General features: G+C 40.4%; 1 protein-coding gene across 1 annotated transcript; it reads right to left on the reverse strand.

Annotated features, from left to right (window-relative positions):
- Positions 1-1,281: 1,281 nt before the first annotated feature.
- Positions 1,282-13,956, reverse strand: LOC145409916 (uncharacterized). Its single transcript, XM_080280179.1, has 9 exons — positions 13,875-13,956; positions 9,651-9,775; positions 9,133-9,249; positions 8,717-8,952; positions 8,464-8,592; positions 7,994-8,152; positions 7,567-7,657; positions 6,586-6,713; positions 1,282-1,297 (listed from the first exon to the last, which is right to left on the reverse strand). Exons 1-9 carry the CDS (start codon positions 13,954-13,956, stop codon positions 1,282-1,284), a joined length of 1,083 nt encoding a protein of 360 aa, XP_080136305.1.
- Between the last annotated feature and the right edge of the window lie 11,479 nt (positions 13,957-25,435).

Genomic DNA, 25,435 nt, shown 5'->3' on the forward strand with positions numbered 1-25,435 from the left:
AATATTTTAGCTACTGACAAACTGTTCAGTTCTTACAGCTTATTCAGTCTTGGCATAAGAGGGCTGTTCTTTTGGGCCACCATGGCTAGAGGAGTGGTCAGGTAACTGCTCCGGGACAGATAAAAATCACAGGTACCTGTGAAGGTATTTAGTGATGTTAAAGTGATGGGACTATTACACTGTTAATTAGAATAAAGTGGTCCTTCTTACAAAGGCTCTTAAATAGCCATTTGTCTAATGACAGGCAGCGATTTTCATTTAAAATCCTTTCTAATTACTCATGTCGAATGAAGCCCCTCACCTCACTGACATGAAATTTAGCAGAGATATGCTACATTTTTTGCTCAAACTAGAAAGGTATGGCCATAAATAATTCTAATGAACATGACAACCACATTATAACCTGTGCGAGAAAAGCTGCTTGGCAATACAAGGTTATAGAGGATGTCCTGGTCAAACACAATATGACTGCCATCCCGTACAATGGTCTCCAGGCTTTGGGGTACTTCAGCGTACAATCTGTAAGCAACTCGTTCTGTGCCCATCAGGTTCCCCAGCTTGCAGAATGGACCCGACGTGGCCGTCTGAAATATAGAAGGCTGTCAGTGATCCACAGCTTTACTGAAGGCTTTTGATCACATAATTAAGTGAAACTTAGGAAAATTAATTGAACTTTACTTAACACATAGTAGTTGCGAAGCTGTAGCAGATAACAATTACCCGTCCAGCATAATGTGAAAATAATTGGCAGTCGGGGTTTGGAAGTTCATGAACTGTTCAGAACAGGGGCCAGCTGTAATTTAATTGCTTGTTCTGCAAATACTGAAGAACTAATAAATAATACTCTTGCCAATACTTTCCTATATGGAAGAATGGTCCTCGCAGTAGGGCATTCTTTTATCAATAAATATGTGAGTAGCTCATAGAACACTTTATGAGTGACTAGACACTATTTCCTGCAGTACTGGTTTGGCCAAAAATATCTTGGGTTGCTTTATTGACAACCTAAACATTCTTGGACACTGAGGAAAAAATAGTACATGTGTTTCAATTACATTACAAAAACAAATGCTTACTTTAAGATAGTGTGTGATCAGTGTGTTCTGGACAAGAATTATTCCGACATCAGACTTGTCAACAACGTCATCAAGTCTCTGGTATGGTTGGTCGATGTATCTGACCGCCAGGAGGGACATGAGGTTGCCAACATAGCTCTGTGTCAGCACAACCATCATCAGCATCCACACCCCCAGCATCACACGATCCCACCACCACCTACTTTTAGTTCTCTGTATATCTGTTACGACAAAAGAGAACTTAGTAACAGAATAGAGATCCCAACAGTAGTTGTTGGCCTGCCATGTCTAATACTGAAAGCTATTCTCCTGTAAGTTTGTTAAGCACTTGATATAATTTAATATTTTCAAACTGAGTGGGCATTATAAACAAAAACAGAGAAGTGGCTTTTTTCCATGCCTAGAAGAAATGATCTACTTCGAATATTAGGCATTGGCCTAATAGTCATTAGCCTAAGTGAACTGTGCATAACCTTTGAAAGAAATATCCTAAGTTAACTTTGCTTTCCGTAAGTTAATGTCAAATTAATGATAGCTTGAAAAGGCTAAACTATAGCCTGCTTAACCCTTACACCGCGGGCATGTTTCCCAATGTTTTGCGTGTCCCGCGGGGTTATTCGGGCTCCGACAGACTCTCAAAAAATATTTGCCAAAAATCAGTTATTAGTCCTAGAATATTAAAATTATATATGCATATGGCACATACCTTCAGCTTTCTCCTGGGATGTTTGTTGAGCCTTCAACGATTACCGTAGGACTTGTGGAGACCTCTGAAGTTGGGTAACGAAGTCTCCACTTTACACTTCCCGACAACCCGTAATATGATTACCACAGCCAGATATTAACACTATAAACACTACTCTATGATTATCCAGTAGTTTGGGATCCATATTCCAAAAAAAAACCACTGTGAAAGCAATGAAAATTACGAGCGTATGACCTTCCCACTTGCGCTAGTTCGCTGTTGGTATTCTGTCATTTATTTTTCATAAAACCCCTCACACTTTATATTTCTATTACTATATAACACTTATATATATCTGGAGTCTTTATCCATAAGTTTCCTTCAGTAGTATTAGTTTATTGTCACTGAAGTCATTCAATTTTTCATTCAGTAAAGTACGTAGAGAGCCACGGATTCACTTTCACTGTTATAACATCAAGTATTTGTACTCATATTCTTATATTACTAATTACTTACATTTCTATTTACATTTTCTATTGTATTTTCAATATTTACACTTCTATTTTACTTACACTATGTTATTCATTGTCACTTTCAGTAACATAAAACTATAATACACTGTTCAGTCATATGTACTGTACATCCATTGCTTTCACTTGCTATTTACACATTATTTACACATTATTTTCCTTTCCCACTTGCATTTTTAGAACTGCTTCTGGCTGTGGTAATCAAAGAAGCAGGTAACACAGAGGGGAACCTGGCACTCAGCGCACTGCCAAGAGGTGCGTTTGTGCTCAGGTGTGCGTTGGGTGGTATATGCACACACCTGGCACCTGCAGATCGCAGCCTTCCTCTTGCCTGTGGCAGGCATTTGCACCAGTCTGTGCCAGTCCATGTACGCCCTCTGCTCAAGTCTGTCGGGAAGTGTTACTGGATGGCGCCTTGGAGTTGCTACTGTCACCCTACCATATCTTTCAAGCAGCTGCTGAACACAAGTCCTGGCGAACATCCTCAGGGAGAAGGACTTGGATGGCTTGACCTTCATCTTGTACAGGATGAAGGCGTTCAGCATCGTCATGTCTATGAGATGCAGAAAAACTTTCCTGTACCACCTAGTATTCTTCCTGAGCTGTCGATCTCTCCAATCATCATGTTGGACTTGTCCACCAGCCGCATGTTGATATTGTAGTCTAAGACAGCATCAGGTTTCCTCACAGGTTCGCCTGTCCTACGGTCGACCTTCCCACTGTCTGTCATTTCCCCCTTATGTACGGTGGTGAGCATGTGCACGACCCTCTTGTCATGCCACCGTATTGCCAGCATCTTCTCAGACTTGCGTAGGTGCACGTCTCCTCGCTGCGAGGTTCCTGCCTCTGGGAATTTAGGGAAGTGGGCATGATTACTCTTCACAGTGCCGCAGGAGCCAATGCCGTGCTCTGAAAGGTATTTGGCAAGTTTCGGTGCTGTATAATAGTTGTCTCTATACAGCACATGATTTCAACCAAAATACCTTTCAAGGAGCACTTTCACTACACAGCCTGAGAAGCCAAGGGGGTGTGTTTTATCAAGATCGACAGTGCTGGCTGAATAAATGACGAAGTCAAAGATGTACCCCGTCTTACAGTCGCACAGTACAAAGAACTTGATTCCAAAGCGATGGCGTTTGCTTGGAATGTACTGCACAAACCTAAGACGTCCTCTGAACAAAACCAAGGATTCGTCAATGACAACCTTCTGAAAGGGGTGGAAGAATGTCATAAACTTATCCTTCATTCTGCTCAGAATCTCCCGGATTTTCCAGAGTGGGTCGGTTTGGGAAGGTACATTGTTATCGGCAAAGTGCAGGTTTTCCATGATGTTCCGGAAGCGATCTCTGGTCATGTACTTACTGAAGGTGGGTGAGGGTCGTAAGGGGTCCATGGACCAGTATTCTTCCAACTCATGCTTCTTGGAGTGTGGCATGAGAAGCATGAGGGCGAAGAACACATACAGCTCCTGCACTCCCAGCATGGACCACTGTTGCATCTTGGCTGCACCTGTACCACTTCCAGCACGTTGTGATTCATACCTGTTGGTCTCATCACATATGTGCTGCATGACTTCGTCATCGAGGAAGGCCAAAAGAAAGTCCACACACTCAGCATCCTCGTCAAGAGTGAAGGCAGGCTGTACTCCTGAGGAACTCTTGTCAAAATGGAGATGCTCAGGGACAAAATCGGACCCTTCCGTCCACGCGAAGGCGTCCAGGATTCCCTGTCGTGGCGGTGTAGGGTGGGTGAGGGTGGAGGGTGGCTGTGAGACAGATTTATCAGGTTCAAGGTCACTCGCACTGACCCTGGGTTGCCGTACAGCACTAGGAGCCCTTACCCTACTAGCAACTCTACTTTCATGGGTCAGGGATTTACCTCTTCCTCTACGGCCTACCTTCACTGTTGATGCTGGTGGTGACTCTGACGATGAAGACTCCAGAGAAAATTCAGCAGAAGAAGAGGAAGAAATGAGTGAAGTGGGGCTTGGGGAGCGGGCTGGGTTACTCGGAGCCATTGTTCCGGGGCTAACCCGCTGCCTTTTCATTCCCTTCCCAAATTCCTTCCCTTGCTGCACTAACGGCTCCTTTCCCTTGGAGCTAGGGATAACTTGGGACACTGAAGCACTCGTACTAGTAGTTTCTGGCACGATTTCCTCACCCGGCTCATCACACAAATCCCCCGAAGGGTCAGAGTCACTATCCATCATCACCATTGATAATTCAGCTAGTTCATGTTCCACTGCAGAGTCACTTAGTCCTTTCCTGCTTCCCCCACGAGTTTTTCTGGGTGTAGAGGTCACGGAGCCCTTTGCAATGGGTGCAGAAGCGGCAGAAATGGTGGGGCGCAAGTGCGACATGCTTTGACCACAGAGGAGGACAAGGAACTAAATGGCATGGCTTATCCGAGAAGGCAAGGGTTGACAGTGACAATGGGGCTGACAGCTGCTAACTTACATGCTAATAAATTATTGGTAGAAAATCTCGGCAATACATAAAGAAATAGGTAGTTCCAGGTGAATGTAAATGTCACTTAGGCTTCTCCCTTCCTTTCTGATATATATTTTTATTACAGAAATAGATTACAAAGCATAATTCAAAGGGGAAATTACCGTGGTAATGTAGCGAGTGAATGCATGTGAGGTGTTGTCAGGTGATAATTAGCCAATTCCTGGTGCATACCACTATCACTTACCTTATTTTTTTTGGTATATATTATTTTGTATAAGTATAGGGCATAGGGCTTATTTCAATGGATGAAATCTGTGGAAAAATCTGGGAGAGATTTGCTTAGTGCAGTGCTGTCAGGGAGGTGAGAGGACAGGGTAATGGAGGGGGGGGGGGAGTCAGGAACAGGGGAAAATGGCTAAAATGTCAACAATGGATTGGAGTACAAATGAGATTTGGAGTGCTGACTAGTGTTGGACATTGGCAGTACTGATAGATGATACAAGCCACCACTTGAAAGCCTGGGATAATTCAAAACAACACAGAATCACAAAAGTGACGCCCCGCGGTATGATCCATTGCGCTCGAGCGTCACGAAAGTGACGCCTTGTGGTTAAGGGGTTAATCCGATCTGGGAAGAGACGAGCCTAAAGCTTTTGAAAGCTGGTAGTTGATTGGTTGTCCGAGTGCATTCATTATTAATGACGTTATTTTTATTCAGTGGGTTTCAATAACCATTTGACAAAAAAAAGTATAAAATGTTATATACAGTTGTCTGCATAGATTATTTCAAAACGGGGCTTTACTAAGTTTATCAGATGGCCTAGATACATGTGACATTTTGAATTCTCTGGACAAATCAAAACATGGACAGGTAGAGTTTCAAAAGTACCTTGATTTCTTATGTTCAGGCAAATTAAGGTAGATTATGTCATTACTGAGGTAGTTTGTAAATTATAACCTGGTAAAACATCAGAATTGCAGTGAAATATAAAATATCTCCTGAATTTCGATGAAAGATAGATTTGGGGGGGAGGGGTTAGGCCATTCATGGGATGTCTCACTTGACTAAGCAGATGAATATTCAGATTAACTTGAGAGCGTTTTCTTGTCTTATTAATCTGCATCATGCTTTCTACTTTCACATCATCAGTAAGTTTTTTATATTTTTTGTTTCGAATATCTGGTTACTACTTACAACCGAGCTGTGACAAGATATGGGCTCCAAAATGTTTAAAAGCGACAGTGAAATATAACTTCTTCAATCGTGCCTACCTGCCATTTTTCATTGGAATTCCGATGTTTTACCAGGTTAGATTTTACATAATGTCGCACTAATGAAATAATTTACCTTAATTTGTCTGAACATGGGGCTAAAAGTCAAGGTACTCGTGAAACCTTACCTGGACGTGTTTTGTTTTGTCCCGAGGACTGAAAATTTCACACTTATCCAGGCCATTAGATGAACTTTGTAAGGCGCCGTTTTTAAATTAATCTATGCAAATAACTGTATATAACATTTTATTTGGGCAATCTTTTCGTCAAACGGTTACTGACACCCATATAATAAAAATAATTTAAAACACGTCGTTAATAATGATTGCAATCAGACAACAAATCAGCTGCCAGCTTTCTAAAGTTTAAGGTTTGTCTCTTCTCAGATCATATCAAATAGGCTATAGTTACCTTCTTGCAGGAGAACACGGAGGCAGTTAAAGATGTTGGCTGGTTCTTGTGTGCGGACAGGAAAGCATAAAGGCAGAAGCAGCATCATTGAGCACACAGCCAACAGTGCTATTAACAAAGTTGCCCAAACAATTGGAGAAAGAGGCAGTAAGAAGCCCCACGGGTCCGCCTCAGGACGACCAAGGGCAGCAAGAATATAGTACCCACTTATGAAAATATATGCAGAGTATTCCATCCACTGGCTTCTACTAAAATCCAGTGAAACTGGTCCAGGGGTGAACTCCACTTGCTGAAATGTATTGTATAGGTAAATGTATCAAAGGAGACTAGAAACATGCCAGGATATACATTCAAAATGTCTAATCGCACCAACCCTTAACCCTCTCTGGGGTGCCACTTCACAATGCCGATGTCATACCCTCCACACGATTATTTTATGCAAGTACCAAATACCAGATAGTTTTCTATCTACAAAGTTAAGCAGAACAGAGGTAGCTAAAACACATTTTTTGAAAATGTTTCTCGGTTAAAAATTTGTGTCAGTTTGGTTGAGTAGGCTGGAATTTTGCTTGAAAATATGTTGTACTGTTTTTAAACTAGGAATAGACAAAATAATAAACAAAATTTCCCCTACAATTTCAGGGAGATTCCTAACAACAGACGTTCATAATTTATGTATCAAAGAGTGTGGCAGTTGCTACCACGATAATCCAGCGAGAAAGCAGTGAGCAACAACTCTTCAGTCTAGACATCTAGGAGGTGACTGACAGCGAGAACAATAATCTGAAAATTGTTTTATGAATTACTCTGGCTGGATCTTTCATTCATTCATTCATTGTCAGACGCCATGTATCCCAAACGGGGTGGCCAAGGCTTAGAGTTAATTGTTTTACAGGGAGGGGCACTAATCCTCCACCAACCCCACTTGACACGTAGGGATCTAATTGGCAGAAATTGGCACGACTGATTGCGTCTGAACATAAGTTGTTTCGTAAATTAATGGTTGTAGCAGCACTTCAAAGAAGCAATCAACAAAAGACTGACGTATATTTTGTCTGATCCTTCTTCTACAATTTTCTTTTGCTCAGTTTAGGAGAGACTAGTCAATAAGATTATAAAGATGAATCGATGTAGTAACTCACCTCACGTGTGATGAGTCCCATCATGCCAGACCAGGTCCCATCACTCTTCTGCAGGCCCCAGCTTTTGTCAAGGGGTCTCAAGTATGTGTACCTGTCAGAGAGTTTTGAAAGCAGTTACAACTACAACAAGATATTTTATTTACCATTAGGTCCTTGTTGCATACTGTCGTTCAAACGAACTATGGGTCATACTGTAATTTGCTTTAAAGATCATCAGAACATCATTGCGATTCTTCTGAACACTATACCTTGTCTTCTTTATATTATTGACGTAAACTATTCCCATACAATATAAATATAAATAACACAGGAGAATGGTAAAGTGTGATTTGCAACATATTACAGTAATTAAGAAGTGCTTTGAAGTCTTTTACGGTATCTAAGAAAACAGCTGTATATAAAAGAATGTGTGCAACCAATAGCTCACGTAAAGTTCATAGCCGTGGACAGTATTTCCATGATATACCCGGCTGCACCCGTAAAAGTAAGCCGTTTGCTGCCATGTATCGTTGGGTCGTCTACCATGACCGCCGACTGCGAAGGGAACTCCTCGGCTGTCACCATCACATGAGGTCGGTGGGGGAACCTGCAGCAAGAGGCTGAGGTCTGATGCAGCCATGGACGACCCTTACAAAAACCGAGCATGCCTTCCAAAAACTATTGTAAGCACTAGCTAATCAAACAGGTACAGTGAAAAGCTCAATGGCTTTTCATCTTGTATTCTAGCGTTCAAATTATATAAGATATAGATGTAATGTTGTCCATTATACCACCTGACTGCATCCACACTCAAGTCACGTGAAAAATGATAAACTCTACTATAATTTTAACAAAGACATAATGAGAAAACCATTCACATAATAGGATCGTCGAGAGTTACAGACAACAAGAGCTTACCGTAAAAATTTCTTGGGAAAAAGATTTGGTGGGTAGACTAGACTTAGATTTTGGTCAGTGGTCCACGATGCTACTTGTAAAGGCCGAGTTTCTGGATCAGTGAAGGGTAGCCATGAGAGCACTGTGGTCCTGTTGACAAAAAAAAAAAAAAATGGAAAGATAAGAAAATAAGTAAATATGAATAAAGCCAATGTATCAAAGTAAGGGATATCACCTGTAATAAGTGTTCTTATCCACAGAAAATGTTTACTACCTAAGGACTGGTGAAGCATCGTCGACAACTGCTAATAGGGCGCTGGTGCGTGATAGAGTCTTGTGTAGGTGGTGGAGGGTGTGGAGACGATGAAGAGGGAGGCGAGTGAAGGCGAGCAGCCTCGTTGTGTGCACCGACAGGAGATGGTTCTTGAAGGAGAACTCAGCGAAGGCGGAGAGGAAGGTTGGGTCCTCGCTCACTACCACCACCATCACCCACCAGGACACATCAAGAAGCTAATGGCAAAAAAGTAATCAACAAACCGTTTGAGTTTTAAGCTCATTACTCTTAATAGGTCTGCTTTTAATCTGTTTTTGCTATTACACACACACACACACACACACACACACACACACACGTCCTTAGTCTTCCTCCCAAAGTTATATAATCAGCCTTTACATACTGTACCCACTTACCCGTCGAGCAGTGGCGATAGCCTGAGAGAGGTTTTCACGGGTCATGTTGGCGTTTTGTTCATTATTTGTCACCCCAAACACGCAGACTCCCCACGGAGCTTGTAAATCTGTTAGACCCTAAAAAAGAATGCATTGTGATGATTTGTACGAATATAACGCCTCTAACTCCAGTCAAAGTAAAACGTGTAACAATGAATGCATCTTGAATTTGGCCAATATTCTTTAGAGAGAACATTTTTGCAAGTTCCTGTCCTTGAAAACCTCTTCCACAACAACTGACTTTATGTTAGCTAGAGCTTTCCAGTTCCATATCAGCACTTCCATAGGTCTCCCTCATTCACCTGCCAGGCTGAGTTTAAATTCAGTCTGTTCTTAGGATCTGTACCAAAGAATATGTGAAGTAGTGTGTCTGTTACATATCTCAGGGACAAAGTTTAATTTTATTGTGTAATCCAGTCTAACTTCCTTAATCCATTTTAGGAATGTCCAAGCTTTACTTCATGGTAACACTGACGCACTTGCATCATAGAGAACGCCCATGGAGAGTCGTCTGTCACCAGCATGATGGAGGAGCGGGAACACTGCTCTGTGGCCAACATGACATCAAGTGCTCGGCGACTGTCCAGCAATCCCTGAGTTTTATCTGACAAACACAAAGATGAATTTGCAGTAAGTATAGAGGTAGGGCACTCAGCAGGAAAAGGCAGTACCTGTGTATGATTGGTATTATTAACTGATCTTGAACCTCAGTAGGGTTGTCAAATACTAGATAAATGTTAGATTATAGCCAGAGTGTGAATCCCCCTAGCTAGGACCAATGGACCATATAGCTCTGGAAGGCAATGAAAGAGACCACTACATCACTCACCAGCAATACAGTACCATGGTGCGGGCTCGACCTGCCAACCCTATGGTCGCGAAGCCCGAGCGCTACAACTGAGCTATTCTGGCCCCAAGAAGGTTCTCTGACCCCAAGAAGAATACACCAACACGCGCCAATTTCCCCCTGGGGAAGGGGGGATAGAATACTTCGCCAGTATTCCCTGCTTGTCGTAAGAGGCAACTAAAAGGGACACTTTTCTCTACATTCTTTTTGCTGTCTCTCTTTTCCTTGTACTTTGTCTGTCCTAACTCTCTGCAGTTTATTTTCTTTTAGTTAATATCCTCTCTCCATTGTCTGGTTCCTGCGAGCCACTGGCATTGGCTCCAGGGTAAAATATTTTTCTGCCTAAGAAATCTTGATGAACTCTGGTTATGAAGCAATGGCCCTCAGTTCCGTGCAGCCCTTTAGTGGGCAGGGGGTGCTAAGAATCCCACGGCGTAGGAATAAGTTTATACATCCAAAAAGAACCTTAAGAATAGGAAATTGGAATGTTCGAACTCTCAATCAGGCTGGTAAAATGGAAGAACTTATTTCAGTGTTCAAGGAATACAATATAGATATTTGTGCCCGTACAGAAACGAGGTTGCTTGGAGTTGATAAAATGAATTTGGAAGATCGTATTACTTTGTTGGTTTCCGGTAGTAGTGATGGAAATTATTACCAAGGAGTACGTATACTGTGAAGCAGAGATGCTTGCAAGGCACTATGTGAGTTTGAGCCGATTAATGAGCGCTTGCTTCATGCTCGTTTAAAATCTGACCATGATAATATCAGTATGATGGTAGGGTACGTTCCGACAGATGAGGCTGCTAATGAAATGAAGGATGACTTTTATAAGAAGCTGCAGGATGTAGTGAATAGAGTGGCAAGACATGATGTGTTAGTTTGCATTGGTGATTTTAATGCGATTGTTGGTAGTAGTAGGGATGGCTTTGAAGAATGTATGGGTAGGGAGGGTGTTGGTATAAGAAACGAAAACGGGGTGCGATTTGGAAGCTTTTGTTTGGCAAATGACCTTACGATTGGTGGAACTATCTTTGAGCATAGAAAAAAACATAAAACTACTTGGATTTCACCATGTGGCAAATATTGTAACCAGACTGACCACATTGCAATTAGCAGAAGGCATAGAAGTTATTTGCAAGATGTTTGCGTAAGGAGGGGAGCCGATATAGGTAGTGATCATCAACTTGTTGTGTCAAAGATTAAAGTAAAACTTAAGAGAAACGTTAATGGTAATTGTACAGGAGGTAATAAATATGGATGAGCTGAGAAATCATGAGAACACGAAGGAAAAGTTTCGGTGGGAATGTTTGAACAGGTTTTTAGTCCTGGAGACTTTGATTCAATCCGAAGACAATGATATTAATCAAATGTGGAGAGAGGTAAAAGAGGTTTTGCATGAGAGTGCTAAGGTTACTATTAAGAAGAAGGGAAAAGCGAGAAGGAAAACGTAGATGTCAGATGAAACATGGAATGCAATTCAGAAAAGGAAAGAGGCGAAGTTAAGAAGTGAAGAACAACATGTTGATGGCCAGGTAGTTGAAGTACTTAGAGCAAAGTACTGGAGTTTACTTTCTGAAGTAAAAAGACTCGTTAGACGTGATAAGAGGAGGCAATATGATGAAACAGAGACAGAAATTAAGTTAAGTAAAAATGACGGTCAGAGCACAAGAGCAACGTATCAGGCCATAAAGGAGTTAACTGGGACTGAAAAGAGAAGGAAAGAAATACCTGTACGAGATAGAAATGGTAATTTGATGACTAAAGATTTGGATATAAAAGGAAGGTGGAAAGAGCATTTTGAATCTGTTCTGAATAGCTGAAGAGGACATTTTGCCAACCGAGAGAGATTTGCAGATAGAAACAGGGGATATAACATTGGAAGAAGTAGCAAAATTTATAAAGGAATTAAAGGATTTTAAGGCACCAGGAGAGGGTGGAATATTTCCCGAAATGCTTAAAGTGGAAAATGATGAGTTGATGAATGCGCTTTTGAAACTTTTTAATGTGACTTTGGATAATGGTAGAATTCCAGAAGAGCGGAAAAGTGGAGTGATTATAAAAATACCAAAAAAGGGAGATTTAAGTGTGTGTGGCAATTGGAAGGGGATAACTTTGGCACCTGTACTTGCAAAAGTCTTCTCCAAAATCTTGCTGAACAGAATAGAGCCAGTAACTGAGCCAGTAATTGTTAAAATTTTAGAGAATAACAAGCGGGATTTAGAAAGGGTCGAGGTTGTAATGATCAGATTTTTATTGTATATAAGGCATCTAATGCAACAAGCTAATGAGATGAAAGCCACTTAGTATGTGTTTTGTGGATTTTGAAAAGGCGTTTTATAGTATTTCACGTGGAGCTGTGTTGAAAATAATGAGATTCAATGGTATACCAGGAAAGTTTGTAAATATTATTAGAAGCATGCATGAAGGTACTTTTTGTAAGGTAATGGTGAGTCGTTCTTTGAGTGATCCATTTGAGGTTAGGTCAGGAGTGATTCAAGGGGGAGTTGTCTCGCCTTTAATGTCGTTTTGGTTATGGATTATGTTATGAGAAAGGTTGTAAGGAGAACAGGTACAGGAATTAACTGGAAAGAAAATAAGAGGCTGATGGCTTTGGACTATGCTGATGATATTGTACTGATTTGCGGTAGTATTTACGAGATGCAGAGGGTGTTTGTTGGTGGAAGAAGGAGAAAAAGTGGGATTGGTAATAAATCATGGAAAGACTGAAATTATTAATATGAAGGTGGAGAATCAGATAGATTGCGTAATTGGGAATAATGTGAAGAATGTAAAAAATTTTAAATATCTGGGAACGATTGTATCATCAAATGGATCATTAAACAATGAAATTGACGAGAGGATTAGACAGGCTTGGCGAGCTGTTGGAATGTTGAAATCTTTTTGGAATAATAATATGCTTTCGGTATATACTAAAGTTAAAATTTAAGTCCATGGTTAGACCAATTTTATTTTATGGGCATGAGTCATGGTACAGTACAATTGCAACAGATCAGAAAGTATTAGGATTTGAGAATAAAATACATAGAAGGATTCCTGGGGTAAAGTGGCAAGACAGAGTTACAAATGAAAGAGTAAGGGATATTACGAGAGTGGAACCAATTGATGAATATGTAAGACTGTCTCGCTGGAAATGGCTGGGGCTCATATATAGAAAAGAATACAGTTTAATACAGGATGTGCCAGAGTGGACTGCTAGAGGAAGAAGAGGCAGAGGCAGGCCGAGGGAAACCTAGTTAAGGACAATGAAAAGAGAAGCAGGAGAGGAGTGTTGGCGGGACCTGAAGAAGATGGCAAGAGACAAATATTGGTGGAGAGAGTTCATCGAGGCCCTGTGCATCCCATGGGATGCCACAGGAAATGACTGATTGATTGATTGAGAATGATCGATAGTGGTATATTCACAACACGTAGCATTCTCTTTTACCCACTGAAATGTCGTGCAACAGAATTTTGAATGAAGAACAAGTACTAAAATTTGTCGAGGTTCAGGTGTGTATTTTATGCTTGATTACGCAGTAGATTACAGTTAATTAGGCAGCTTAGATATAGAAAAGCAAACATTACAAAATTGTATTTCCTGACACGACGCACTTCTTTTACATTAAAATTGTCCTAATCCTTCATTTTTCTCACAGCTCAAGAACATTTTTCTAATGGAATCGAGACCAAGAAGAGCAGGTTTATGTATACCAGATGGCAGTAAATAATCTGAAATAATTGCAATCCAAATATGACTAGTGTTTTCATGACACACATTGAGGTAAATTAAGACAACAGTAATAAAATGATTACTATCGTCTATTTCCTTTGATTACATCTAGGGTCAACTTGCCTGAGGTATGAGGCAGGCGGGCGTGTACCAGAAGGCACGTAACTCCCAGACTAAGCCACAATCTCCCCGCAGCAGCCGCCATCACACGACCACAAACTTCTAGCGAAGAATTATTGTGTATAAATAGTCTTGTATGTTTTGTTCAGTTACTAGATGTTAAGGATCTGCATTCTTTGGACAATGTAAGACAGAGAAAAGTATCAACAAGATACCCATGGTGTACTAAGCACTGAACTGTTGTACAGCCATTTAAACAAGTGGGGTACAAAACTCGGAACCTTACCATAATTTTTATTGTTTATTTTAACAAGTATTTTATGTAGACAATATGCACGGAAAGTGCAGATCTCATCGGCTGCTAATTTTTCACTTTTTTTTTTCTTTTCTTTCGATGACTCGTATACGAGTCTTAATCAGAAATGTACACCACTGAGTTTTGTGGTTTTATGTGGAACATCTACTTCCTCAACACAAGAAGATTCATTTTTAATTAATCTTAATAGAATGCGTGGAAAATCTGGCTATTGTTTTCTCAGCAGTTTGACTGGGAGACAGTGATTTGGGACCATTTGAAGATTAGATGTCCCCCTCTATACCGAATCAACTGGGGGAAACCCGATCTAATTGAGAGAATGTATTTGATAAGCCTGTCTGTTTCATACGAAGCCATTTCTCCTTTCGTGTAACATAATGTAAATGGTAAGCGAGGGAAGAAGGTGGTGTGATGTTACAGGTGAATGAAAGTCACTCAACAGTCTTTTTGGTATTTATTTTTATCAGTTTAAGAAAAATGTAAGTTTAAGGCGTGCCATGTCAAAATTAACATCGAAATTACGAATCAGGCAAACTAAAATGAGCTATAGGACGTACATGGTTTCATTAACTAACCATGACATATTCGGACCCGTCCTTGCAAGAAATCGAAAACATAGGTTTCCATGAAAGTAAGCTGGCTAATTAAAAGATGAAGCAGTGTATGACAAACACCTTAAATTACTGGTACATAAATGCAACAGCAATTTCTCCAAAGAGTAATCAGCTGTAATTGTCCTAATTCGCAAGATAACTGTCGAATATTGTTAAGCTGTCTGGGCACACTTTCTCCTGGTGATTCTATGTACATTCAGATCAACTGAATGACAGATTAGACCTTTATTAACAGGAGCCAAAGTTATTGTAGTTTACATTTTGATACCATTCTCATGTCTTCTATTTGAGTGTTCCTACCGAGGATACATTATATTTCTACAAAGGATAAAGAAAAATACTTTTCAATCCAGCACTGCTTTCTTGCATTAAGAGGTCCATGTTAAGGTAGAAGCCTATCTAATTCTGTTCACTGGGGTACTTCAAATTTTTAGGAGTTTGCGAAGCTAAATATGCATAGGAATAATATTTCTACGAAAGCGTTCTTTAGTCCGCCATTGTGTGGAGCTCAGCAGTAATTTACACTAGGATACTCAATACATCCACAGTTATACTGAAATGCTAAATGTACTATTCTGCGATTCATATCAAATACGCTAAATCCATCAGAGTGGAGTGCTAGAGGATGCCAGGTTTTGATCCGGTTATGAATGATTTTGCATTGTTCTTCCTTTTTAGTTCTACTTGAGCGCTGCCTGTTCTCAACGTGTCCCTCCTGCTTCCACCGATTTAGCCACCTGCAGACAGTGGTGACGCTACACCCGGTTACCCTAGCTATGGCACGAGCTGACAGGCCCCCCACCCACATCCAGATAAAGCTGCTGCGTTCTGTCAAGGAGGTTGATCGGCATGACCGGTGTGCTCCCATGTTCTGAAAATTATTCGATAAAATATGCAACCTTACTGCATCGATGACCATATATATTCTTTAAAAGGGCGACAAGAATACTGTTAAAATGGCTTTCACATAAAATTCTGTGTTACCATTGAGGGACATCTTTAACTCCAAGCAAATCATCGTGTCTGCTGCGTTATGCGAAATACTCCAATTTGAGTGTCAACGGGGTAGGATGGGGGAAGGATGGTATGTGATGTTGAATATTCAGCTTCAACTGTTTTATATATCACAACATCATAGACTTATTCCAAGCAACAACCAATATATGATTTCATTAGATATCCAGATAAATGTATAATAGCACCTGGAGATTGCTGTATTGAATTTCAGAGGGCAGTTTGGTAGCAAATATTGGTTTCACTCTCCCCTATGAAAATGCACAATCTCATTATAATTTTTTATTATGCGAGGAAGAAGGAACCAAAAACTGAGCCCACAATGACAGTTCCTTCCAAGAAAACAAAAACAAAAACAATACAAAAGAGAGCCAAATGCAAGATCCCGATCATTTCGAGATGCCTGGACACATTGCGTTTGTAAGACTGGAGATGATAGGAAGTAGGAAATACAGACAGAGGGAGACAGTTCCAGAGTTGACCTGTTGCATAAATGAAGGACTGGGAGTAACGGTTAACTCTCGCATTAGAGGGTTGGACAGAAAAGGGACGAGAGTTTGTTGCTAGATGGGTGCTACAAACTCGTCGTAGAGGTGGAGGGATGCAAGCAGACAGTTCAGAGGAGCAGTGACCATTGAAGTAGCAATAGAAAAAAGATAAAGAGGCAACAGTGTGGCGAAGAGACAGAGGTTGAAGGGAGCCAGTAAAAGGAGGAGAGTTGATGAGACGAAAAGCCTTTGACTCCACCCTATTGAGAAGAGCTGTATATGGGAAGCCTCCCCACACATAGGAGCTGTACTCTAAACAGGGGCGAAGAAAACCCGTGTATAAAGTCAACAACGGTACAGTGGTAAAGAAGATACGGAGTCGGCTTAGCACACCTAATCTTTTGGAAGCAACTATTACAAGATATGCAATATGATCTTTCCAAGATAAGTCCCGGGTGAATGAAACCCCAAGCATGTTCAAGAATGACACAGGATTGAGCTGGATATTATTAAACATTAGTGGGTACTCCTGTGGAAGCTTATGACGGGTTGATAGGTATATGAACCGAATCTTTGATGAACTGAAAACAACAAGATTATTTTTGCCCCAGTCACAGATACGAGCCAAGTCAGACATTAGGTGTGCCATAGACTGATCCCTTGTTTGTTGAAGTAACTGCTGAGATGGACGTTGCAGAAACCGAATGGAAAGGTGAAGGGTGGAGTCATCAGCGTATGAGTGGATGGGGTTAGATGTACAGCTTAGAAGGTCATTGATGAATAAAGGAAAGAGAGTTGGTGACAGGACAGAGCTCTGAGGAACACCACTGTTCATAGATCTAGGAGAAGAACGATGGCCGTCTACAAGAGCAGCTATAGAACGACCAGAAAGGAAGCTATAGTTGAAGGCACAGAAGGATAGAAACCGTAAGAGGGCAGTTTAGAAATTAAATATTTATGCCAGACTCAATCGAAAGCCTTTGAGATGTCAAGTGCAATGGCAAAGTTTTCGCCAAAGTCCCAAAAGGAGGATGACCAGAAGTCTGAAAGATAGGTGAGAAGATCACCAGCAGAGCGTCCCTGACGGAACCCATTCTGACGATCAGGAAAGAAGGTTGTGATAGGAAAGATCCTTTAAAATTTTTCTGTTAAGAATAGACTCGAAAACTTTTGAGACACAGGATGTTAAAACAACTGGACGATAGTTAGAGGGTTGGCAATTATCACCTTTCTTTGGGACTGGTTGAATGAGAGCAAACTTCCAGCAAGAAGGAAAGGTACAAGTTGAAAGACAAAGACGAAAGAGTGTAGGCACAGAAGCACAGTTCTTGTGGACAACAGGAGGGACTCCATCAGGCCCATTTGCCTTGTTAGTATTAAGGCCAGTGATGGCAGAAACTACATCAGCTGAAGAAACTTTTATGTCAACGATGAGGAAGTCAGAGGGGAAAGTGATGGAGGAACAGCACCGGAATCGTCTAAGGTGGAATTCGAGGAGAAAGTCTGAGCGAAGAGATCTGCTTTATTAATGGAAGAAAAATAGCTACAGAGTCATCAGAGTAGAAAGAGGAGGGAAGGATGATGAGGTAAAGTTGTTAGAAAGGTTTTTGGCAAGGTGCCAGAAGGAGCAGGAAGAATTCGAGTTGGAGAGTTGAGAGCATTTAGTATCGATGAAAGTATTTTTAGCAGAGCGAAGAACAGATTTAGCACGATTCTGGGTAGAAATACAAAAAAGATGTGATGCAGAGGTGGGTTGGCTCCGATACCTTTTATAGACCCTCTCCTTGTTGCGGACAGCATTAGAACAAGCGTGATTAAACCAAGGCTTTCTTGCATTAGTCAAAGGATATGAGAAAGAAATGTATACTCCCATGCCCGAGGGAATAACCTCCGTAATGTGCAAGGCACACTCAGATGGCTCCCAGCCATGGAAGCAATAATCATTCCAAGGAAAATCAAAGAAGTACTGCCTGAGGGCCTCACAATCTGCAGCTCCAAAGTGCCACAGATGACGTTTCTTTGGAAGGTCCACGGGCTGTACCGGAGCAATGGGACAGGTTAAAGTAATAAGGTTGTGATCAGAGAAGCCCAACGGAGAGAAAAGATTAACAATGTAAACAGGATTAGTTGTAAGGATGAGGACAAGTATTTGGAGCTCTCTCCATGGCGGTCAGGGATACGGTATGGTGCTGTACAAGCTACTCTAGGTCATTAAGGATAGAAAAGGTGTAGGATTGTTCACCAGGTGGATCAGTGAAAGTAGAGGAGAGCCAAAAGTGGTGGTGAACATTGAAATCTCATAGCATGAAGAATTCAGAGAAAGGAGAAATGGATAGAATGTGTTCCATCGTAGAAGTAAGATAGTCAAAGAATTTGTGATAGTCAGTAGAATTAGGAGATAAGCAAACGGTGCAGATATATTTAGTCAGAGAATGACAGGAAAGCCGAAGGCAGAGAGTAGAGAATTCAGAAGACTCAAGTTCAGGAACCGGAGAGAAAGATAGGTCGTTGCGTACATTTACACAACAGCCACCTTTGGCTTTGAAATGAGTATAGAGAAAGTAGGAGGCTACAGAAAAGGGTTTGCTGTCAGTTGCCTCAGACAGCTGAGTCTCTGTTATGAAGAGAAGGTGAGGTTTAGAGGAGGAGTGGTGGTGTTCAACAGAGAGAAAGTTAGAGGAAAGGCCGCGAATGTTGCAGAAATGAAGAAGAAGTGATTCAGACAGTGGTTCCAGGCATATTGAGTCATCACCGGGAGAGGGGCGGATAGAAACCATATGCGTATTTCACTGTGCAATAATATGCCCAGTCATAATAATGTACTTCTTTTTTTTTTTCATTACACCTTCCTTTGACACCACAATCAATGTTTCTGCCTAATCACTTAGGCAAGCTGTGGAAAATCTGGGTTTCCTTCCGCGGTACCTCTTGTGTTTCAAGTTTCTTATTATGTATACGAGCCAAGCAGAGGTTTCGTAACTTTTTCGGTATGGTACGTTTTTCCCAGTTATCGATAGTGGAATATAAACTTACTTCCTCCATGTTCTGTTTAATGATCCGCAGCTAATGAACTACTTTGACGGCTGGTTTGCATTTATTATGGAACTAAAAATTAATTGTCAGTGTCTAGCAATCGTCAGTTATCTCTGGGAATTAGAAAATACAACTGTGAATCATTCATTCGATACTAATCATAGATGATCACATTTGGAAACGTAAGCTACACAGGAATGTAAATGCGACAGAGATTACCAACGTCGACCTACTGCTTAGAGTTACTCAACACCGTGCCACATGACTCACCGTCAGGGTGTGGGGGTGAAGATGAGACTGGAATGGGACTAAGACCGTGAAGCAGCAGCTGAGCACTGAATGGAGACTGATCTTCTCCGACCCTTTATGGCCAGTGAATATCTCCCCCTCCCCTGTCACCACACCAGCCAGTTAATACCTCCCCCTCCCTTCTCATCACGCCAGTCAGTGAACACCTTCCCCTCCCCTCTCAACAGTTCAGCTAGTGCACATCTATCTCACCAATCTATTTCATGAAATTATTAAAGTCTAGAACTGAACCGGTAATGGATTTTTTTTTTACCATCCACAAATTAGACTGCAGTAGAAATGCTGACATAAGATATCTCAAGCAAAACTTCTTCAGTAGCCCAGATCTTAAAATAATCATTGTCCGAGGTAATTCTTCAAGTAACGAAATTTGTGTCGTGTTAATATTTGTAGTCATAACTTCAGCAAATCCCTACAGCCATGATATATGCAACCAGTAGTTTAGAAAGCTCATGTGATAAATGTTTGTCATTAGATGACAGGTAAAAAAATAATTTAAAAAGCATATAAAATCATTGTTTTTTCTTAACACTGAAAAACCTTGGAAACAACGTCAAGTGATCCTGATACGGTTGAGAATTTCATTCTGACTGGTAACAGAAAATTTTGTTCTGTAGAGAATCAAAGGGTTATGCATTTTTACAAAACTTCAATAATTTTATCTTTGGTTTACTGGCATGAAATACTCTCATATCTATCAAGTCATTTCTCTTTTATTATTTAATGGTCAGACAGATCATACTCTATTTGCAACTAGCCATCATATTTCAAATATTTGTTAATACATTTGCTTACAGATGAGATACAGGGGGGATGAAGCCATCCATGAATAAAACTTTACGGTGAATGACACTGCAAGGATTTGTCATTCCTATTAAAATTACAGTGTATTTACCAATTAAGTAATATATTTATGACTTGTGTATTGTTATAAATTTGAAGGCTTAAATTCAAGTGATGTATGAATTTCATATGAAGGTTGTGGTCAGTATTGGTGATATGTGTGGTCAGAGGTGGTGGTGGTGGTGGTGGTGTGTGTGTGTCTTAGGTGTCCGTCTGGCCCTGTACTCCGCACTTGGCCCCACCACGCATCTGTTCCACCAGCAGCACCACAACGGCCACTTAGAGTCCAACCCCCAACACAACGAACATGCCCTGAAAATGGGTAACATGACATATAATGCCGTAATCCTTCCCTTTATGAAGTAACCCACAATATTCCATTAACGACATGTTTAATGCAAATGTAAATTAATAGGTAGGATTTATAATTAAATATTTAACACAAAGTCTCGTAACACATAGGGAGGTTAAACAGTAAAATCCAGCAAACTATGGCTTTTCGAGGCCATCCAAAAAGTCCTTGGCATTACAGGTTGCTGAGTGAGAAGGCAGAGGTGATGGTGATGATCCTAGGTGGGTTCTAAATGAAGGTGCTGGAGTTGGGATGTGAAAATTTCACCCATTTATTATATATGCCAGATTCCACCAGTGTATAAGCCATATCGAGGAAAATAATGCTGTCTTAAGTATTACATTCGACACATCAGTAAGTATATGCGATAATAATAATTCCTCGTTCCTTTTCGATTGTGATGTAATTATGAAATATTGTCACATTCTTATGTGTATCAACAAACACACATGGCCACTGTTTCTACGTTATTTAGTTACTGACAAACAGTTCTGTACTTACAGCTGATTTATCATTGGCATAAAGGGGCTGTTCTGAGCCAGCATGCCTAGACGAGTGGTGGGTAGCTGCTCCAGGACATGTAAAATTCACAAGTACCTGTCAAAGTATTTACTGATCATGTAGACAGGATTATTATACTGTGAAGTAGAATAAGGGAGTCATTATTGAAAAGAATTACAAATTGCCATTTATCAAACGCCAGAGCAGTGATTGATATTCCAAATGCTTTCTAATTCATCAAGCCAAATGAGCCCCTCACCCCACTGACATCAGATTTAGTGTAGATATGCTACATATTATAGTACAGATTACTAGAAAGGTATGACCATAAACAATTCCATTGAACATGACAACCACATTATAACTTGTGGGGGAAAAACTCAGTGGCAGCATGTGATTATAGATGATGTCCATATCAAACACGACATGACTGCCATCCCGCACAATGGTCTCCAGGCTTTGGGGCAATTCAGCAAACGATATGTCAGCCACTCGTTCTGTGCCCATCAGGTTCCCCAGCTCGCAGAGTGGACCTGACGTGGCCGTCTGAAATGCAGAAGGTTGTCAGTAATCTTCAACTGTACTGAAAGCTTTCGAATACATAATGAGGTAAAACTTAGGAAAACTATTTTATTCCATCGCACATAGTTGTGAAGATTTACCAGATAAATACTTGCATGGCATACCTTGAAGACAACTGGTGATTAGGACTGGGACGTCAATTGGCTATTCAGAACTGGACACACCTGTAAGTAATTTGCTTCCTCTACAAGTACTGAGGGGTTGATTTAAAAAAAAATAATGTTTTGTGAATAGTTTCGTAATGGGAAGAACGATCTTAAACGTATGTTATTCTGTTACTAAAGAAATAATAAAGAAGTGAATAGTATGTTTCATGAGTGATTAGACACAATTTCATGTAGTACTGGTTATGTAGTACATAACCTGGGTTGCATTTGTTGACAGCCTAAAAACTCTCTGGCACTAAACAGATAATGGTACAATAAACCCTCCACTTACCATTCCCCGCTAGACCGGATTGAAAACATAATGAACACTTTAAGGTATCCGAAAGAACACTCGTACATACCGGATACTGGCATTCGGTAAATAGCAAAAAACACACAGACCTTCCAGACAACTTTGGCCTACCACATCAAAGCTGACTGCCTCCCATGCCCGGGGTGACTCAGAATGCAGTTACCAACTTTCTGAAGGCGGTTTTTCCTACCTGGTTGGGCGAATCAAGAAGTGTTGTGACAAGGGTGTGAATATCGGCCAAGTTAGTGTAAAATGAGTATAGTTTTCATTGTTAGTACTTCAATACGCTATTTCGCTCCTTGATTTCCATTATTGCTTGAAATCCCTCTTCAGGGGAGGACTATCGAACTTTGGACATTGTCTTTATCAAACTGGGCTTCCCCCCAGCTGTTCCAGTATAAATAGGGTTTACTGTAAATGAGTTCCGATTACGTCACAAAAACAACAACTCACTTTAGGATACTGGATGCTGAAAGTGCTCTGAACAAGAATTATCCCAACATCAGAGTCGTTAGGAACATCATCAAGTCTCTGACAGGGTTCGTCAACGTATTTGATTGCCAGAGTATTCCATCCATTGGCATCTGGTGTTATCCAGGAAAAATGGTCCAGGAGTGAACTCAGCTTCCTGAAATGTTTTGTCAAGGTAAATAAATCAAAGGAGAATAAAATACCTGCCTGAGTATACCCTCTAGATATCTAATCTTTAACAACCCTAACGCTCTCTTTGGTGCGACTTTACAAACACCATATCCTTCACATGAAGAAAATACCGGTACTTATACAGATACCAATACCAGATAAACAGTTTCTAACATACAACGTTATATAGAGCAGAAGTAGCTAAAATGTACTTTTTTTTATGTATGTCACGGTTAGCAAGTATGACATCTTGGTTGGGTAGGTTGGAGTTTTGCTTGCAGTATTGCTTTTAAGCTAAGAATTGACAAAGTAATAAACCAAACTTCAGCTACAATGGTCAATGAGATTTCCAACAGTGAAGTCACATGTATGAATGAGTGTGGCAACTGCTACCATGATACAACCAAGTTAGAGAACACTGAGCAACAGTCTTCTCTTTTAAAGAACTAGAAGGCGATTGACAGGAAGCAGTGTTTCACTCACAGTAGATCCACTGGGGTTCCTATACGTCCGGATTTTCCCGCACATGTCCTGCATTTAGGTGTCAAAATCTTCGTCCGGGAGGAATTAAAAATTCTCCAGAAGTCCGGAGTTTCAGCTTCCATCATATTTTCTCGAAATATTTAATGTACCATTAAACTCTGTAATGACGAGAGAGAGAGAGAGAGAGAGAGAGAGAGAGAGAGAGAGAAGTCGTTTTCGTTAGCTTGTAAGTGTTGCCAACTCGACTGGTTTCCCACTAGCAACCAAATAAAATGTCCTGCCCTTTACTTTTGTTAAACCACGAGCTTTTTTTTTTTATTCTTTTCGTATATGGTGCTGTTACAGTCAAGAAATAATAGGTAATTCCACACAATTATAGTCTTAGTTTTCATTTTTACCCTGTAGCATTTGATATTCTTATGATCTTAGCCTGCATTTAAGGCGTTTAAGCATTTTCAGTCATAAACTAGCTAATTGTGTACTTTACCTATTGTCCATTATATTGTAAAAAGAAAAAAGATTGTGGTACAGTACAGAAATACTGATTATATATCTATCTATCTATCTATCTATCTATATATATATTGTTACATAGCCTATGATTTCATCATCCTTTGTGTAATTTTAACGCACAGTATGCTGCATGTTTGATCACGAGCGTGTTCTGCCTCAGTCCCCCCCTTCTACCGTTATAGTAGAGTAAGTCATCCTTTCTGTTGTTCAGAGCAGGATTTTCAGCTCTTTGTCCCCAAGGCTTCATTTGCGCGTCCTTCTTACAAGTTGTATCAAGCTCTGCCGTCCCCTATATAATGAGCTCAGTCTCTGCATTGATTGCCACTTAGATCTGCTCCTCATTTTGTTCACATCTCTGTCCTCCCCTGTACAGTTATTATTGTGAGTGCTCCGGAAGTCTCCAACCATCTAGCAGCTGTGTAATTTGAGTATAAGTGTTGTTGCATTTTGTTCTTGTGCTGTATAGCATAAGTTTAATTTGTAGGACTAGTGAAGTTTTTGTAATTCATGTAGGGATCTTTATGTCCATCATCATTAATAATATTTTGTATCTGTAATAATTTATCTTGCATTAACTGAGCATTACCCAGTGTATTTTCATTTTATCAGGGCTGACTTAGATAAATTTACTCTTGCTAATTTCGTGTTAATAGAGGCTATTGCAGTTAACCATATATTTAACCTGTTTTTTGCCATTACATTATCCTTATGAGTCCTGAATATTTTGTTGTTAGTTTGAGCATTAAACTTTAACTTGTAATTTTACCTAACTCTTTTGTTTTGAACCTGGAACTTTACGGGACAGTAGTGACTCTTAGTATTCTCATTTAATGTGTACATTATCTTTCTCTGTTCCGTAACATAAATTTGGCGACCTCTCATCAGGATATTCAGGATATTATCATAAGGATATTGCTTGATATTTTGTGACTTACTTATTCATGATGTCTACTATTACTATACTTGATGAAGCCAAAGATTTTTTGTCAAATGTGCAAACAGTGTTGGATGTAGAGAACAGAACAAAGAATGAACTTAAGCTTGTTGCTCAACAATTGGGAATTGCTGTTCGCTCTCATCATTCTAAAGATCAAATTGTTGACATGATTAATGAAAGCTTGTTTAATGTAACTCCTCCAAACGAGCAAACGCAGATTGAATTAGCTAAGTTACAGCTAGCCCTGCAGGAGGCTCGCGTTAAGGAGGCACAGATACAGGCTCAGGCACAAGTTGAACTTGCTAGGATTCAGGCAGACCATGAGTATCGCATGAAACAAGGTGGAACTGGATCATCTAGGTCTGATGATTTTGATGTGGCTAAAAATGTTAAACTTGTCCCTCCTTTTAATGAATCTGATTTAACAAAGTCTTTTCAGTTGTTTGAGAGGGTAGCTACAGGTTTTAATTGGCCCAAA

Source organism: Coenobita brevimanus, chromosome 83 (assembly GCF_032717465.1).
Source record: "Coenobita brevimanus isolate Jiangsu-jjx chromosome 83, ASM3271746v2, whole genome shotgun sequence".
In the NCBI taxonomy this organism is placed as follows: Eukaryota; Metazoa; Arthropoda; class Malacostraca; order Decapoda; family Coenobitidae; genus Coenobita; species Coenobita brevimanus.

Excerpts from the sequence above, each read along its gene's own strand:
- LOC145409916 (XM_080280179.1), bottom strand. The coding sequence starts at position 13,956 with ATGGCGGCTGCTGCGGGGAGATTGTGGCTTAGTCTGGGAGTTACGTGC. Across the intron at positions 8,593-8,716 it reads GATGCTTCACCAGTCCTTAG|GACCACAGTGCTCTCATGGC; the intron begins GTAGTAAACATT and ends TTTTGTCAACAG. Across the intron at positions 6,714-7,566 it reads TGGGACTCATCACACGTGAG|CAAGTGGAGTTCACCCCTGG; the intron begins GTGAGTTACTAC and ends AATACATTTCAG.